This window comes from Astatotilapia calliptera, chromosome 13, assembly GCF_964374335.1.
Source record: "Astatotilapia calliptera chromosome 13, fAstCal68.1, whole genome shotgun sequence".
Taxonomy (NCBI): Eukaryota; Metazoa; Chordata; class Actinopteri; order Cichliformes; family Cichlidae; genus Astatotilapia; species Astatotilapia calliptera.
Window position 1 is genome coordinate 8,493,614 of NC_137434.1, and position 15,970 is coordinate 8,509,583.

At 43.2% G+C, this 15,970-nt stretch overlaps 1 protein-coding gene across 1 annotated transcript in view; it reads right to left on the bottom strand.

The window, feature by feature from the left end:
- Positions 1–15,970, bottom strand: part of LOC145419802 (cadherin-23-like) — a 100,796-nt gene that overhangs the window by 52,685 nt on the left and 32,141 nt on the right. The window contains exons 3-5 of the mRNA XM_080288318.1: positions 13,359–13,501; positions 12,997–13,044; positions 12,544–12,636 (exon numbers count right to left, since the gene is read on the bottom strand). Coding sequence (XP_080144444.1) covers positions 12,544–12,636; positions 12,997–13,044; positions 13,359–13,501 — 284 coding nt within the window. The remainder of the gene's footprint in view (positions 1–12,543; positions 12,637–12,996; positions 13,045–13,358; positions 13,502–15,970) is intronic.

The window sequence follows — 15,970 nt, forward strand, 5'->3', positions numbered from 1 at the left end:
TTTGTTTTTGTTTTGTTTTTGAATGTCAGAAATGTATATTTGTGAATGTGGAGATGTTATATTGGTGTCACTGGTAAAAATAAATAATTGAAATGGGTATATATTTGTTTTTTGTTAAGTTGCCTAATAATTATGCACAGTAATAGTCACCTGCACACACAGATATCCCCCTAAATTAGCTAAAAGTAAAAACAAACTAAAAACTACTTCCAAAAACATTCAGCTTTGATATTAATGAGTTTTTTGGGTTCATTGAGAACATGATTGTTGTTCAATAATAAAATTATTCCTCAAAAATACAACTTGCCTAATAATTCTGCACTCCCTGTAGTCTGATTTGTCATAACTTCTCCGTTTTGTGGTAAGCTTTTCTTTGGCTGTCACTTCTTCACCCTGACGTCTCTTATTTGGCTCAGCAGAACTAAAATATATATCCTGCTGCTTTTACACACACACACATAACGGTCAGTGATTCTCTGCGCGATCAACCTCTCACATGTTTAAGCTTGCTGCAGGAGATTTCACTTGTCATGTTTGCATAGTAAGCTAACGATTGATAAGACGATGTCAGAGGAATTGGTGCGCAAATTATCATCACTCACCAATCAGTACTGTCGCTCTCTATACACAGTTCGCGCGACTGCAAAGTGAAAGCAAAAAACAAGCGCAAATTCAAACGCGATTTCAATATGTCACATATTGACAGTGGCTCACCGATGCCAATGACATAATTACCCAGCTACATTTCCGAAAGAATGCAAAAGCATTGACATATATTTTTCCTTCCTACAATAGCCCGACGGGCAGGGCAGAGATAGATTTTGGTAGCCCGACTGGAAAAATCGCTAGCCCCGGGACGTCGGGCTAGCGATTTTGCAAGCCCTGTGTTACAGGCATGGCCCTTTAAGGATGAAGCCTGATGGGAAATGTATTCGGGATGTGTGTAGCGGGACTGCCTGGTGTGTGTGTGAAGAGAGAAAGCGGAGAAGGGGGAAAAGTAACGGTTAGCTACAGAAGAGACGAAAATAAAATAAATAAAAGGAATATAATAACTCCCTCGACAGCCAGAGTTGTGTCGGCGATGCTCGCTGTGAGTAAACTGTTTCAGCCCACTGTACGCGGTGTTCGTGCCTTAGAGAAGAAATAAAGTTCGGTGAAGCAGTTTCCTACGCCTCCTTCGATCTTTTTCCTAGCGGAGTTGACCTGTATAGTAAGCTGTTGCCGGCTACGAGTCAGTTACGGAACCTTCAAGTAACTGCCAGAGGTTTCCTTACTACGGTTCGGGGCCGCGGATCTGGCGCGGTAACACCTGTATCTGACTGAGGAATCACTCATCTTTGGAAAAGAGAGTTTATTACAGAGAAATGGCTCTTTCCAAAATAAAAGCTATACTATACGCTTCTTCTGGGCTATATTCTCAGCAGCATATTGTAGCGGGTCAGGGCTGTTCGGGGTTCTGTTTGTACAGTTATGTTTTGTTTATGTTGCCATAGTGACGGGTGACGCCCTCTCGCTGCGACGGTGTGTCCTTCCGGGGTCAGAGGGCGCCCTGTGTGTTGTTGTTGTTGTTGCTGTGCGGTTGCCGCGCTGAGCAGTTAGCTAGCGGCAGTGTTCTTCTGCAGATGTCAATAAACGGCTGTGCTCCCTGGCTAGCTCACGGGAAGCAAAACCAAACGACACCTCCGTCTCCTCGTTGTCTGAGCTCGCCACATTAGTGTCAGAAGTGGGATGATGGTGGCACCCCATGTTCTGACCCGAGTGACTTTTCCCCCGCCGGTCGTGACCGGCGGTGCGCCAAAAGAAGGCACCTGGACATTTGCAGGACTTTGTGTGGGGCAATGGGGTCGTCGGGGACGACTGACCCCTTAGGTGGGGGCTATGTAGCGGGTCAGGGCTGTTCGGGGTTCTGTTTGTACAGTTATGTTTTGTTTATGTTGCCATAGTGACGGGTGACGCCTTCTCGCTGCGACGGTGTGTCCTTCCGGGGTCAGAGGGCGCTCTGTGTGTTGTTGTTGCTGTGCGGTTGCCGCGCTGAGCAGTTAGCTAGCGGCAGTGTTCTTCTGCAGATGTCAATAAACGGCTGTGCTCCCTGGCTAGCTCACGGGAAGCAAGACCAAACAATACCTCCGTCTCCTCCTTGTCTGAGCTCGCCACAATATTAAACATATCAGGTCCCCACAAGGAGAATCATGTGCTAACGGCTGTCTAAATGACTCGGGTAAAGTTTTTAGCATGCATGCTTGTTGTTTTTGTCTGCTTCCACTTGTCTTTGCACTAGGATGATGTCGGCGTAAATGTGCAGTCATATTCGTTGTGTTCCCACTAGTGCTGTCAGCGTTAATCTCGTTGAAATGACGTTAACGCCACAACACGGCAAATCTCCGTTAACGAGCTACCCCTGCATGGGGCTAGACGGCCAACACATTAACGAGCTAACTGCGCTAACACACTAGTTCCCACCCATGTAATTGAGCATTGCGTGGCACATCCAACATACTGTTTTACTTTAGTCCATGACGCGCTTACCTTCAGGGTCATACGTCACATGAAAACCAAAAGAATTCCAAACGCCACTGAGGGTGGTGGAGGTTCAATTTGCCATGTTGCAAGGAGAGCTTAACTTCTGTCTCGCTAGCTTGCCCTGCGCTCTTCCTTCTGACCATGCTGTCTGTGTTGAACGCTCAGTGGATCTGCGCTCGACAGTGCAGCCTAGGCGGAGTAGTCGAACGCAGATTCACTGAGCGCTCAACACAGACAGCATCGTCAGAAGGAAAGTTGATAAAATAAATTACAAATGTTGTATTGTTCGATACATATGCGTACCGAACCGAAAGCACTGTATCGAACGGTTCAATATCGATACGAGTATCGTTGCACCCCTAGTAGATATATATATATATATATACACACAGAGTTTCAGAGAGGTGTAATGACGCTGTCGTCGTGGCACATGGTGGCCAAACTCTGTAGGTGACTTTCACGGCAATGTGTCTCACAGTTTCATTCATCCAGTGATGGAGAACGTTTGTCATACACCGTAGATTAGACGGTACAACAAATGATGTGGTTGAATTAAGTAAAAATTTTCTTACTACATGATGGACAAAAATCTATATTTTCCCATATTTCTGCGGCATATCCTATTCACCAAACTTTTAAGTGAGCTGAACAACTCAAAAGTGACAACAAACATCAGCGCTCACTACACACAAACACGTCCCATTATAGATCAGACTGGTCTAATCTTTTGTGCCGATCCGTTAAATGTGCTGTGTTGAAAGAGATAAGTACTTATGGAAAAGACACCGGGGTGCTCATTCATACATGTAGCCAACACGTACAGATGCTGTCAGATTAAATCGTGTATTTGAAAGGTCTAAAAAACACAAAAGTGCCATGAGAGCTAGCACTCTATCTTCCTCTGTCTCCTATACACACATAAACATTAACACAAGCAGCTACAAAATATGGAGGGACTGACAACATGCGTAGCTGTCTTTTATGTTGGCAAAACTCGTCAGAATTCACAATTCTGCTAACGGAGTGTTAGAGAGAAGGAGAGTGCCAAAGGCAGGGTGGGGGTGGGCACAGAGAGGTGGGAACCACAGACTTGAAAGAAAGGGAGAGAGGGAACGACAGGTTGATTTATTCAAAGAGTGAGGAGTGGGTGAATCAAACTTTAATGGCTTTTGGGAGTGCACACCGTTCTCCCTCTCCCTTCAATCTTGCCCCTTTCCAGGCTTTCCTTGTGTGCTCTCACCTTACTTTCTTTACTCCTCGCTTTTTCTCTCCCCTTGTCTCCCTCTCCCCGAAATACACTTTCCGATGGTCACTCGCAAACATGAGCCCTCCCTTTTTTTTGACAGACAAATTCTCCACCCATCTCTGCGTAGCACACAAATCAAGGTGCTCTTCATGCTCAGCGGGATAAAGTAAATGACAGAAAGATAAAGAGAGGAAGAGAAGGTGATTTACCTTCACGAATGGCAGAGTATGTGATGCCCTGGCAGTATGTGTTGTGTTAACCCTTGGACTGGAAAGGATGCGGGAAAAAATTGGTGTACAGGCTCGACAATCTCTCTGACAACTCCCTTAAGTAGCTATTTTGTCCAGAAAGGCTCACTGAAGTCTAAAAATTAATCAGTCAAAAAAGAAAAGAACCTATTCCATTCAGAATGAGCAATGCAGACATGAAGTTCAGCTTACCTATTGCAACACTTCAGAAAAGTAGGCATGATGTAAACTGTTAGCTGACAACAGAGGACAAAACATAGATCTCAATTTTCCACTCCCCACACCCAGTCCTCAGTGTTGGGTGTAAGGCGTATTAATGTGCCACGTGCTAATTTTTGTCATTACATTACAGATACAATTATGTTGTTACTTGCAAAGTAACAAAGTAACAAAGATTCTGCCCCTATCTGCACATTGGGCAAATTAAAAAACACGTTTTTTTTCTTCTGCGCGGTTGTGCTACAGTCAACTGATGTCAGATGTGTGTGAGGGCAGGAAAATAAATGGTGGAGCAGTCTACTGCAGAGATATGGACTTACTTTAAGGACAAGAGAGTGATGGTAAAGCGCAAACTGTGTTCAAGATGGAGACGACTGCATTATACTGCTGACAGAACTCAAGTCCGCTGAAAGCATTTGCACAGACAGCGAGCTAACGCAAAGCTAGCCAAGAACCCAGAGTGATAAAGATGAGTGCATTCCCACCCCGGCCCAGCAGCCAGAGCCTGAACTTCAACAGGTAAAAAACAGCAGTGACGAGCAGTCCTGTTTATGTTTCTGAAATAGAACCACTGTGTCAACTGAAGTGTCTTTAGGCTGGTTTTGATCGTTGCGTTGTCGGTTTATTGTCGGTTTTGTGTTCATAGGTCCTATGTGTGTCCTCATTACGATAGGGTCTGGGACAGTCTGTTTGTATAACATCATTATGAGCCAATGTGTTTCAGGTCATTTTATAGATTAACAAGAGAGTAACGTAATGAGCAGTGTAATGAATGACTTTCTCTGGTGAGTAATTAGGTAATGTACTGCACTACTTTTAAGAAAAGTAACAATTACCCCAACACTGCCAGTCATATTATTCATCGCCTTTCTGCTTAATTAGTTACGAGATTTTCAAGCGGACTTTATACTATTTGCGCCAAAGGCTTTACGTGGTTAGAAATCATTTTTGGTTTTTCTCTACATTTCGAACAGCATCCCATTTCTTCTCCAAAAATGGGGACGTACAACGTTTCCCTAGGATTAGATTCTGTGCACCAAAACTGTAGAAAGTGGAAAGTTATAAATGGTGCCTTAGGTGAGTAAAATATTGACTGCTTCCCATTTAACCTTCTCACTTTATCCATTTTTTTCCTCTTTCTTCATAAATCCCTCCATCCCTCCCTATGGGGCTCAGGGTCTTAGTGTCAAGCAGAATTCTCTTCGAGGCCTGCGCCTGTCAACCAGCCACCACTCAGCTCTGTAACCACTAGATTCAATTTCACCATAGGAGAGACCAGGAGAGATGATACTAATATAATTATGGGCCAAATCCGACTTTTAGGAGGTAAAAAGAGAGAGAGGGGGAGAAAATGAAAGAGAAAGGGAGTGAGTTTGCGAGTTTCATATCGAAAGCAGGTGTGTGTTTCTGTGCAGTGTGTTTGTGTTTGCGTGCAGTGCATATGTGGGATATGTAAACACTCAGTAACACATATTTCATGAGGATAATTTCAAAAGAAATGTATTTCACAACAAGCAAGACTTTTGTTTTCAAGTTCTCAGACAACCTTGCAAATGTAAAGATATAAGGCATCCATATACTGTATTTGCTTTTTAGGCTAAGATATTTTTTTCTTACCTGGTAAACAAATTACCTTCAGATGCTGCAACCCGCTAAGATACAGGGCAGAAGGTGATAAAATAGTAGAGATTGAATTTCAGCTTTCAGAAGTGAACAAAGGCAAAGAAGAAAGGAATATAACAGATTTGTCTATGTTCTACCTGACAGCGACAGAGGGCACATCAAATAGCAGGTGCCTCTGCTTTGCTGCCAAAGCCTACATCAAGCACTAAACAGCTCATTCGCAGGCATAATAGGAGCTCTCAAACACCCTCTGCCAATATTATCTAAAATATGAGTGCATTTGCCTCTGTGTTTGTGTGTTTAGCATGTGAAATGTCTTCATGCTATCCATCTCAAACCTGTGGGAGAAAGTAGTAGCCAACAACGGAAAGCTAAAACAATGAAGATTTGAATTCCACACGTTTATAAAACAAACGCATAAACAGGTAAAACCCTCTAATTAATCAAAAATATGAGAAAGCAGATAGATATTTGTCTAGCTAGAGTTTCTAAGAATGAGTCCTAATAGTATATTTCTATAAAAAAGAAAAGAAACAAAAACAGGCACAGCAACTCGCCAGAATGGAGGGCTTTTCTTTCTTTAGATGTCTGACTTTCACCTGAAGGGTTTCCACCTTGGGTTGTTCTGCTTTATATCATCAGCCATAGTTCATCAGAGATTACCGTAGGTTAGAGAGGGACACTGAGATATGGCTGATAGAAAATAGAGGCTGAGGAGGGATTTGCTCACCTGCCTGACATACCTGAGAGACAGTAAACAGATAAAGTTTGGGTATATATCACTAGGAGCCTCTTGCCTGTCTGCTTGTTTGCCAATACGTTTAATCCATCTATGCACCGCATTACAGCGCTGGTCAGAAGTCGGCTATACAATCTCATGTTCATCATTACTGCGTTATCCAAGACAGGATTCCACTGCATTGCATATTTACTGTAGGGAGGGGTGAATGAGAGTATTGACTAGAGGATGAAAAAGATATGCTATCTGAATTCTGCAATATTGTGAGTGGAGGGCTCAACCAAAATAAAAAAAAAAGCACATTTTACTATAGTGATGCTTTGCAGGGGTCATTGGAAACTGAGTAGAGATAATGGCTATAAACTCTGAATAAATGTATCTGTGTGAAGTGTATATATATATATATATATATATATATATATATATATATATATATATTAGGGGTGCAACGATACACAAAATTCACGGTTCGGTTCGATACTTTGGTGTCACGGTTCGATATTTTTTCGATACAAAAAAATGTTCATGCCTTTTTAATTTGTCATTTATTAAAATTATAAATATATATTTTAACTCAAAAGTACAGTTTTTAAATTTAACCCTAACCCTTGTGCGTGTTTTTTATTTTGACAGCGAATGCGCACCTGCGGACCACTTATGTGCAGCCCTGGTTATTTAGCTCGTCATATCGCAGCCACAGAAATTCTTTTGTCCATGAAACCATAAAGCTGCACTTTCTTTTTGCCTTATAGTCTGATTTGTCATAACTTCTCCGTTTTGTGGTAAGCTTTTCTTTGGCTGTCACTTCTTCACCCTGACCTGTCTTATTTGGCTCAGCAGAACTGAAATGCTTTTACACACTCACTCACATAAGCTCAGCGATTCTCTGCGCGATCAACCTCTCACATGTGTAAGCTGCGGGAGATTTCACTTGTCATGTTTGCATAGTAAGCTAACGATTAATAAGACGATGTCAGAGGAATTGGTGCACAAATTATCATCACTCACAGATCAGTGCTGTCGCTCTCTATACACAGTTCGCACGATTGCAAAGTGAAAGCAAAAAAACAAGCGCAAATTCAAACGCGATTTCAATATGTCACATATTGACAGTGGCTCACCGATGCCAATGACATAATTACCCAGCTACATTTCCGAAAGAATGCAAAAGCATTGACATATATTTTTCCTACAATAGCCCGACGGGCAGGGAAGAGATAGATTTTGGTAGCCCAACTGGAAAAATCGCTAGCCCCGGGACGTCGGGCTAGCGATTTTGCAAGCCCTGTGTTACAGGCATGGCCCTTTAAGGATGAAGCCTGATGGGAAATGTATTCGGGATGTGTGTAGCGGGACTGCCTGGTGTGTGTGTGTGAAGAGAGAAAGCGGTAGCCCGACTGAAAAAAATCGCTAGCCCCAGGACGTCGGGCTAGCGATATTGCAAGCCCTGTATCTGATTGAGGAATCACTCATCTTTGGAAAAGAGAGTTTATTACAGAGAAATGTCTCTTTCCAAAATAAAAGCTATACTATCCGCTTCTTCTGGGCTATATTCTCAGCAGCATAAGGAGAATCACGTGCTAACAGCTGTCTAAATGACTCGGCTAAAGTTAGTAGCATGCTTGTTGTTTTTGTCTTTGCACTAGGATGATGTCGGCGTAAATGTGCAGTCATATTCGTTGTGTTCCCACTAGTGCTTTCAGGTTAATCTCGTTGAAATGACCTTAACGCCACAACATGGCAAATCTCAGTTAACGAGCTACCGCCGATCGCCCCGTGCATGGGGCTAGACGGCCAACACGTTAACGAGCTAACTGCGCTAACACACTAGTTCCCACCCATGTAATTGAGCATTGCATGGCACATCCAACATACTGTTTTACTTTAGTCCATGACGCGCTTACCTTCAGGGTCATACGTCACATGAAAACCAAAATAATTCCAAACGCCAGATCTAAATGAGGGTGGGGGAGGTCCATGTTGCAAGGAGAGCTTAACTTCTGTCTTGCTAGCTTGCCCTGCGCTCTTCCTTCTGACTATGCTGTCTGTGTGGAGCGCTCAGTAGATCTGCGCTCGACAGTGCAGCCTAGGCGGAGTAGTCGAACGCAGATTCACTGAGCGCTCAACACAGACAGCATCGTCAGAAGGAAAGTTGATAAAATAAATTACAAATGTTGTATTGTTCGATACATATGCGTACCGAACCGAAAGCACTGTATCGAACGGTTCAATATCGATACGAATATCGTTGCACCCCTAATAAATATATATATATATATATATATGTCCCTCATCCTATTCATGTAGCCCCTTCCGCCGGGGTTACTTGCGTAGTAGCATTCCAACAACGCCCTGTTTTCGTCCCTTGCCCACCGATGCCTTCTTGTTCCAGTAGCCCACTTTTCGTCAGGGTGCCCTGGTTCCTCAACACCTGACGCGGACCTTGTTGATCCGGGCGACGTCCGAGCCGGCATGCCTTCATATTTATCTGTCTCGCTCATGTCTGCGGTAGGCTTGCTTAGCATAGGGGGTCTAGCCTTAGGACCCTTACTGGATACAGACGCCCCAGGCAGGAATCGAACTTGCGATCCTCTGTTCCAAAGGCGTGTAGTTTAACCACTACGCTATCCAGAGACAATCCAGCACATAACAGCAGGGTGCAAGATGCTAGCAGGCAAGGCATACATGGAACGCCATAACCAAGTGGCCGGCATAGTGTACAGGAACATCTGTGCCGAGTATAACCTAGAAGTCCCGAGGTCAAAATGGGAGATGCCCCCAAGGGTGGTGGAGAATGACCGAGCTAAGATCCTGTGGGACTTCCAGATACAGACGGACAAAATGGTGGTGGCTAACCAACCGGACATAGTGGTGGTAGACAAACAGAAGAAGACGGCCGTAGTGATCGATGTAGCGGTTCCGAATGACAGCAATATCAGGAAGAAGGAACACGAGAAGCTGGAGAAATACCAAGGGCTCAGAGAAGAGCTCAAGAGGATGTGGAGGGTGAAGGTAACGGTGGTCCCCGTGGTAATCGGAGCACTAGGTGCGGTGACTCCCAAGCTAGGCGAGTGGCTCCAGCAGATCCCGGGAACAACATCGGAGATCTCTGTCCAGAAGAGCGCAGTCCTGGGAACAGCTAAGATACTGCGCAGGACCCTCAAGCTCCCAGGCCTCTGGTAGAGGACCCGAGCTTGAAGGATAAACCGCCCGCAGGGGCGTGCTGGGTGTTATATATATGTGTGTGTGTGTGTGTGTGTGTGTGTGTGTGCGTAAGCGAGAATGACAAAAAAAATGCTGGAGAGAACGAGGATTAGATGAGAATAAATGACTAAAAAAATAAAAAAGAAGGAAACTGTGTTCAAGAACAAGGATTGTCTGAACAGCAGGAGGTGGCACACACTGGGCGCACTTAACAGAAGCTGTTTCTGGTGGCGTTTGATATTATTTCAGTGGCACTGACCGGCTCCCGGTGGGTGAGTGTAAGGGTCAGGCAGCTGAGCTGAGGAGTGTGTGAGGTATTGGGAAGGTTGGTCTTTAAATAACGGATGGGCTCCAAATTGCTCAGATCTCGGTGCTGCACAGACGCACACTCAGCAAAAGCTTTTGAGCTTGTCAACAGAGGGCTCCCTTTATAGAGGACTATTTGTTGAGTTTAGGGAATGTGAAAAAATGCTTCTCAGTGTGTTGTACGTTCACTCTGCCTTCTCATCCAGTAATGGATTTGTGTTGTAGCCCATCTGCTGTTCCATCAAAACATTATTTTAGGTAATAGTTGTCGCTCTTTGTATCCGGTCTCTGCTGCTGGCTGCCTAACTGTGTGGATGCTGTAAATCTGGCGAGCTCATTAGCACTGACAGAGGGAATGCTAGCAGCCCACCTGCTCCCCTTCACCCTCTTTATGGCTCTACAAATTAAAATGACATTTACACACACTCTCTGCTATTCTGCCTCCTGCACTGCTCACCTTGCCACTCACATTGCTTCATCTGGACAGTGCCGTCGAGCCTCACTTCATAACACCTCCTGTCCTATTTCTTCGAAAAACCCACGAGAATCTTTGTGTTGTTTCTGGTCTTTTCTTTCCGTCCTGCGTTCTCTGTCACTTGCGGTAAATCTCATTGTTTGAATCCTTTGTTTGTCGCCTCTGCTTTGTTACTTCTGCCACTCTTTCATCCTCCACACTCATCGCCGTTTCCCATCTTCTCCTTTGATGCGCTGATGGCACTTTAACCCGCAGTCATTGTGGCATGTCCAGTGAGTGACAGCATGATGAAGTGATGTTGCAGCATGTTTGCTTTGCCCGCTAAAGGTCGCCTAGGGTCACGGAAGTAATGAGGCCATAAAAATGCAGGTAACTAAAGTTGCTGAGAAATAATATAAGGTGGCGAAAAGGGTAGAGGAAGGAGAAACAGGGCAAAATGAGGAAGAGGCTGACTTGAAATGAAGGAAAACAGTTGCCAAAACTGGCAAAGGATTTAAGTGGAAAAGAGAGCGGCTTAATAAAGAGCTCTGTGCGTACAGATTGGACTGTGTGCTGCATTGTGATTGCAACGCAGTCGTGAAAATATGAATGAAATTGCAGTGTCTCATTTTGTCGAGCAAAGTACGCAGTTTAGTTCACTGAGATGTGTGATAAAACATATTTCACTTGCATTAGTCTAACATTGTGTTTGCACACACACACATGGTTTGCATGTTTTCTTTTCAGCGATGGCTCACTTTACAGGCTTACACTATTTCCAATGTAAAGAAATGCTGGGGAAAACTCGGATGTATGTACTGCCTGGGACTACACTGGAGTCTGATTTATTTCCACTCTCTGTAGCCTCAAACAAATAAGCTTAAATTTTTTAATCAATAGGATGCCAGGATTGACAGCAGTAGTAATTCAGTAAGTGATGCAAGGGAACTAACAGTATGTGAGTGACTGAGGGTCAAACGCAGCCCTGTTTAATGGCTTTCTCAAGGCTAAACTGAATCCTGTTGTTTGCAGAGCTTGAAACGTCTGCATGTGGACTATAAGTGAGTCCCACACAACTTAGTGGCGGTTCAATGCAATGGCCTGAGAGAATCTTCCCTGGTGGGTGATCTAAACAGCCTCGTCTAAACAGTCCTTATTTCTCCCATTTATTTGCCTGACTTTATGGATTGGGAGAGAAAAAGCCAGTGGCTTTGAAGATTTGGTGAAGACTCACAAAGGGGTATGTGCTCAATATAAACACAACAAGACTTGTGGATGTGTATGTGTTTGTGTGTGTGTGTGTGGATTTCAGTCCCTGTTTGAAGTCCTCCACTCTGGCAATTACTTCATATCAAGGATTAGATGAGGGAGAGGGCATAGACGAGACACAAAGATGGAAAGAAGTGAGAGCTGAGAAGGAAGGTAGCCGATTCAGTGGGAGGACAGAAAAAGGAGAGAATAGAGATTGAGGTTTGCACTGGAGTTTTCTTTTCCCTGCAAAGGAGGCTGTACACATTCTCTAAACATTAGCTGGAAGACAACTCCTGAAATCGTGGGAAGATCACAGGTGCAGCAAAACACTGCTATTTCCAGCATGGCAAAGACAAAAATGCACTATGAATAGGAGATGATCACCATAAATCAGACGTAGCCACTGTGCAGATACAGCTGTTGCAATAGGCATGACGTGAGGTGAATTTTATTTATGTTTCCTTAGTGTTTCTGAAAATTCATTGCAGCTCTTTGTTTTCCAAAGTTTTCATCAGTTTGAAGTACAGATTCCAGAGGAAAATGTTCTTCTACTGGAAATAAAAGTTTTTTGTTTACTTTGACATTGTTTTGATGTTCAAAAAACCAGCAAATTATACAGAAATTGTCTTGCATATGATGACTTTTCTTTTTCATGTATACCAGAGTAATGAATAAAATCACAGTCTCATTTCCACTCGAGTACAATCGGTAAATAATGTCCGGGCATCCTCACCTCTGGAATATTGACAGTGTATGGCTGCCCGTGGAAGTTTGGGGCGTTATCGTTCACATCTCCGATCTGGATGTTAACTGTGTCTTTGACCACCTGGGGAAAGAAACACCTTGGTTAAATAGTTCCAAAGCCACTGCCACACGTTTCCTGACAAAGAGTCAATGTAAATGTGACACAAAGCCACGATTCAGAGTCAAAGAAAACAGGACAGGTGTGTGACAGATTTCTCGCTGGGGAGAGTAGGTGGAATGTCACTTGTTTCAGCAACTATACTGTGTTGAGTCGGACAGGTGTCATGTGAGGAAGAGAAATAAGGGTAAGTGTAAAAGTGAGAGACTGAAAAAGAGACAGATTGCAAGGCCTCTGTGTGATATGAGGTCAGGCTATATGCAGGATGTCAGCGTGTGAAGAAATGTGTCACAACTATGAACGCAGTGCAAATCGGTCTCTTACCTCTTGATTGTCACTCACGTAGAATTCAACCTGCATCTCTGACTTGGTCTGGTGGAGACAGAGATCCATATCAGCACAAAATTTGCATAGACATGTAAAGCAAAGGAGCAGAGCAGAAAATCAGAGACAGAAAACAAAAAGGAGCTACAGAAGCCACTCTGAGCTCGACGTCCTTTGTGCTTTTCCCCTCACATTGTTTTGCACTTTTCGGGACTCTTTCATCATTTGATAATTTACGCCGCGTATCCTATTTTCAAAATTGTTCTGTGTGTCTTTTCTTGTACCCGGTGCATTTGCTTTGGTAATGTATGAGCGTGTGTGTAGCATTTAGTATGTGTGTGCACGAGTTTGTTTGTTTGTACCTCACGGTCGAGTTGCTGTCGAAGCCAGACCACACCGGTTTCTTTGGTCACAGCGAAATACTTCATGGCCTCTTCTCCTGAAACCCCATAGATGAGGGGTTCGCCTTCAGGATCATCTGCCTTCAGCTGGGCCACCGATGAACCTGTCAGCGAGAGAGTCAAAGGTCAGAAGTCCTGCAAAGTCAAAGTAGGCATCAACAAATTTTTAATGACTGAGCCAATTTAGAAAGCGCTGATTTGTGAGAGCATGCAATTCCTGAATATTCACACAAATGCAGTTGTCCTATCAGAATTTCCAATTTGCATGTTACATGTAAAAGTTAGCCTTGCATTAAAAATTGATCAAAAAATATATATATATATAAATAAATACATCAAAATAAAATGCAAAAGAGTTAACAAGGTACCATGATTGTGACAGAAACTCTGACTTCTCAACATTATATTCAAGGAAACCTACTAAAAAAGAGAGAACCACAACAACTATATGTTGTAAAACTCCAGATGTCCTGGTAGTGTAACGGCTGAAGACGACTTGACGACATTTCTTGCTCAGCACAAAGAAATGCAGTAGCGTGCAGGAGCAAAGGATTTTTAATTGGAGCTGCAGCAGCTCACGGGCTTCATTCATCATAAACAGTAGAAGCTGGCTAATCAAAACCAGAGGTGGCGTGCTATCATGCAGGTTAATCCGCCACGCTGGACAGATGTATCATGAGGCTGTGTTTAAGAGCGGCACAGAAGACGGTATCAAGACCTCCAAGCTGGTTGGCAAGGCTCATTACCCTCCAGGGTCAAACTGCCTGTGCACAGCATTGTAAATAATATTATATATATTAAAAAAATTAAGAAATATATGAATCCGGGAAGGATTAGAAGCTTTTTCACAAATATCAGAGGCAAGGTTTTCCTCACTAAAGTCCAAAACGTACAGTACATAAAATACTTTAAGATACCAGTCACTGTCACTTCACAGATACCTAGTTTGAAATTCCTATTCATTTCTGCCCTGTGCCTCTGATCTGTCCGGTGACAGACTTTGCCTGTGTTTGTTTCCTGCCTCTCAACCTATCATAGCTGGGATGGGCTCCAGCACCCTCCTCACTAGCTGCATAAGTGCTTGGGAAAATGAATGGATGGACTAGAGCGAGAACCCAGCCAAGCCAGTGTATTTCCCTGGTCCCAAGCCCAGATAAATGTGGGTTATGTCAGGAGGGGCATCCGGCAAAAATCTTTGCCAAATCAAACACACGGCTCATCAATGATCGGTCGGGGTCCAGGTTAAGAATGACCGTCCTCAGTGTTGTTGGCCAACAGGGTGCCGGTGGAAACTGTGCTTGTGTTGGCCAAAGACAAAGGCGGAGGATTGTTGTCACGGGTTGGATGACATGGAGGGAGATTAAGGGATCGGCCGAAAGAAGAAGAAGAAGAAGAAGACTATACCAAAACACTGTGGGCTTATCTTTGCCTTGTAACTGCTATTTGTGCTCACACTGTTAATGCAAAAAATGCTGTTTGTAAATTCAAAAATGTGAGAATTTATCCTAAATGTCAAGACAGGATAACCTCACGGAAACACAGAAACTTAATCTGGGGTGTAATTTTCTTTGACTGCCTCTTGACCTCAGGGTGATATATGCTGAGGTAAGCATTTGACTGTTAATTAGGAACAGGTTTGTTTTTTTAAAATGAGTGCATGGACAGAAGAGAAAATAAACAGATCATTCAATAATTGCACAGACACAAACACTTGTCCCCCCTCCCTGGCCAGACAACAGAAGTGAAGCCAAACTAAATCAAATCTGTCACTTGCGCACCACACTGCTTAATACAGTGACCAATTAGGCTTCACAATCACACACCCCTCTCGTTTTATTAATACACCCCATTTTCTTATGAAAGGGTGGCAAAAATGACTAATTAATATAACGATTTATGAACCCCTCTCATTGCAGTCTAATGAGATTTATGCAAATTCAGCTGCTTTCAATATGAGTTATAATTTGGTTGAAGACGGTGCAAATTAAGCATTTTACCCCATAGTCATCAATAATAACTGTTTTTTTCCTCCTCCTTTTGGCCCTCTCGACTGTGAACGAATTGTCTGCTCCACGTGGGTAGACATACACTTGAGTGAAGGATAACAAATGTTCATTTCAGACTATGTATGAGAGACAGTCTTGTGGAAGATTAACTCTTACTGCTGAGAAGAAAGATGAACCGAGACCAACTTACTGAGAATATGAGTTAGATTCTCTGCCGTGATTAGACAAACGAAGGGCTGCTCTAGATGCTAATATATTATATCACCAAATATGTGTGCAGTTATATATTATTGGAATAAATAAATTTTTTACATAGAGATTTAGTGCAGAGACCAATAACACTGCCTGAGAACTTCTTTTCTGGCTCCTGTGGGTCAGTTTTGTTTTATTAACAGATTTTTTTTAACCTTGCCTAAGGTTATAGACATTAACAGAGCAAAATGGGTGTACTTAGATAAAGACAATAGGATCTACATAATTTATTTTGTCCTCAAATATGGAAATTTCTGAGGTATTAGGATATTATACTTTGGTGAAAGACATTCTTAGCATAAATTAAGGTAGAAA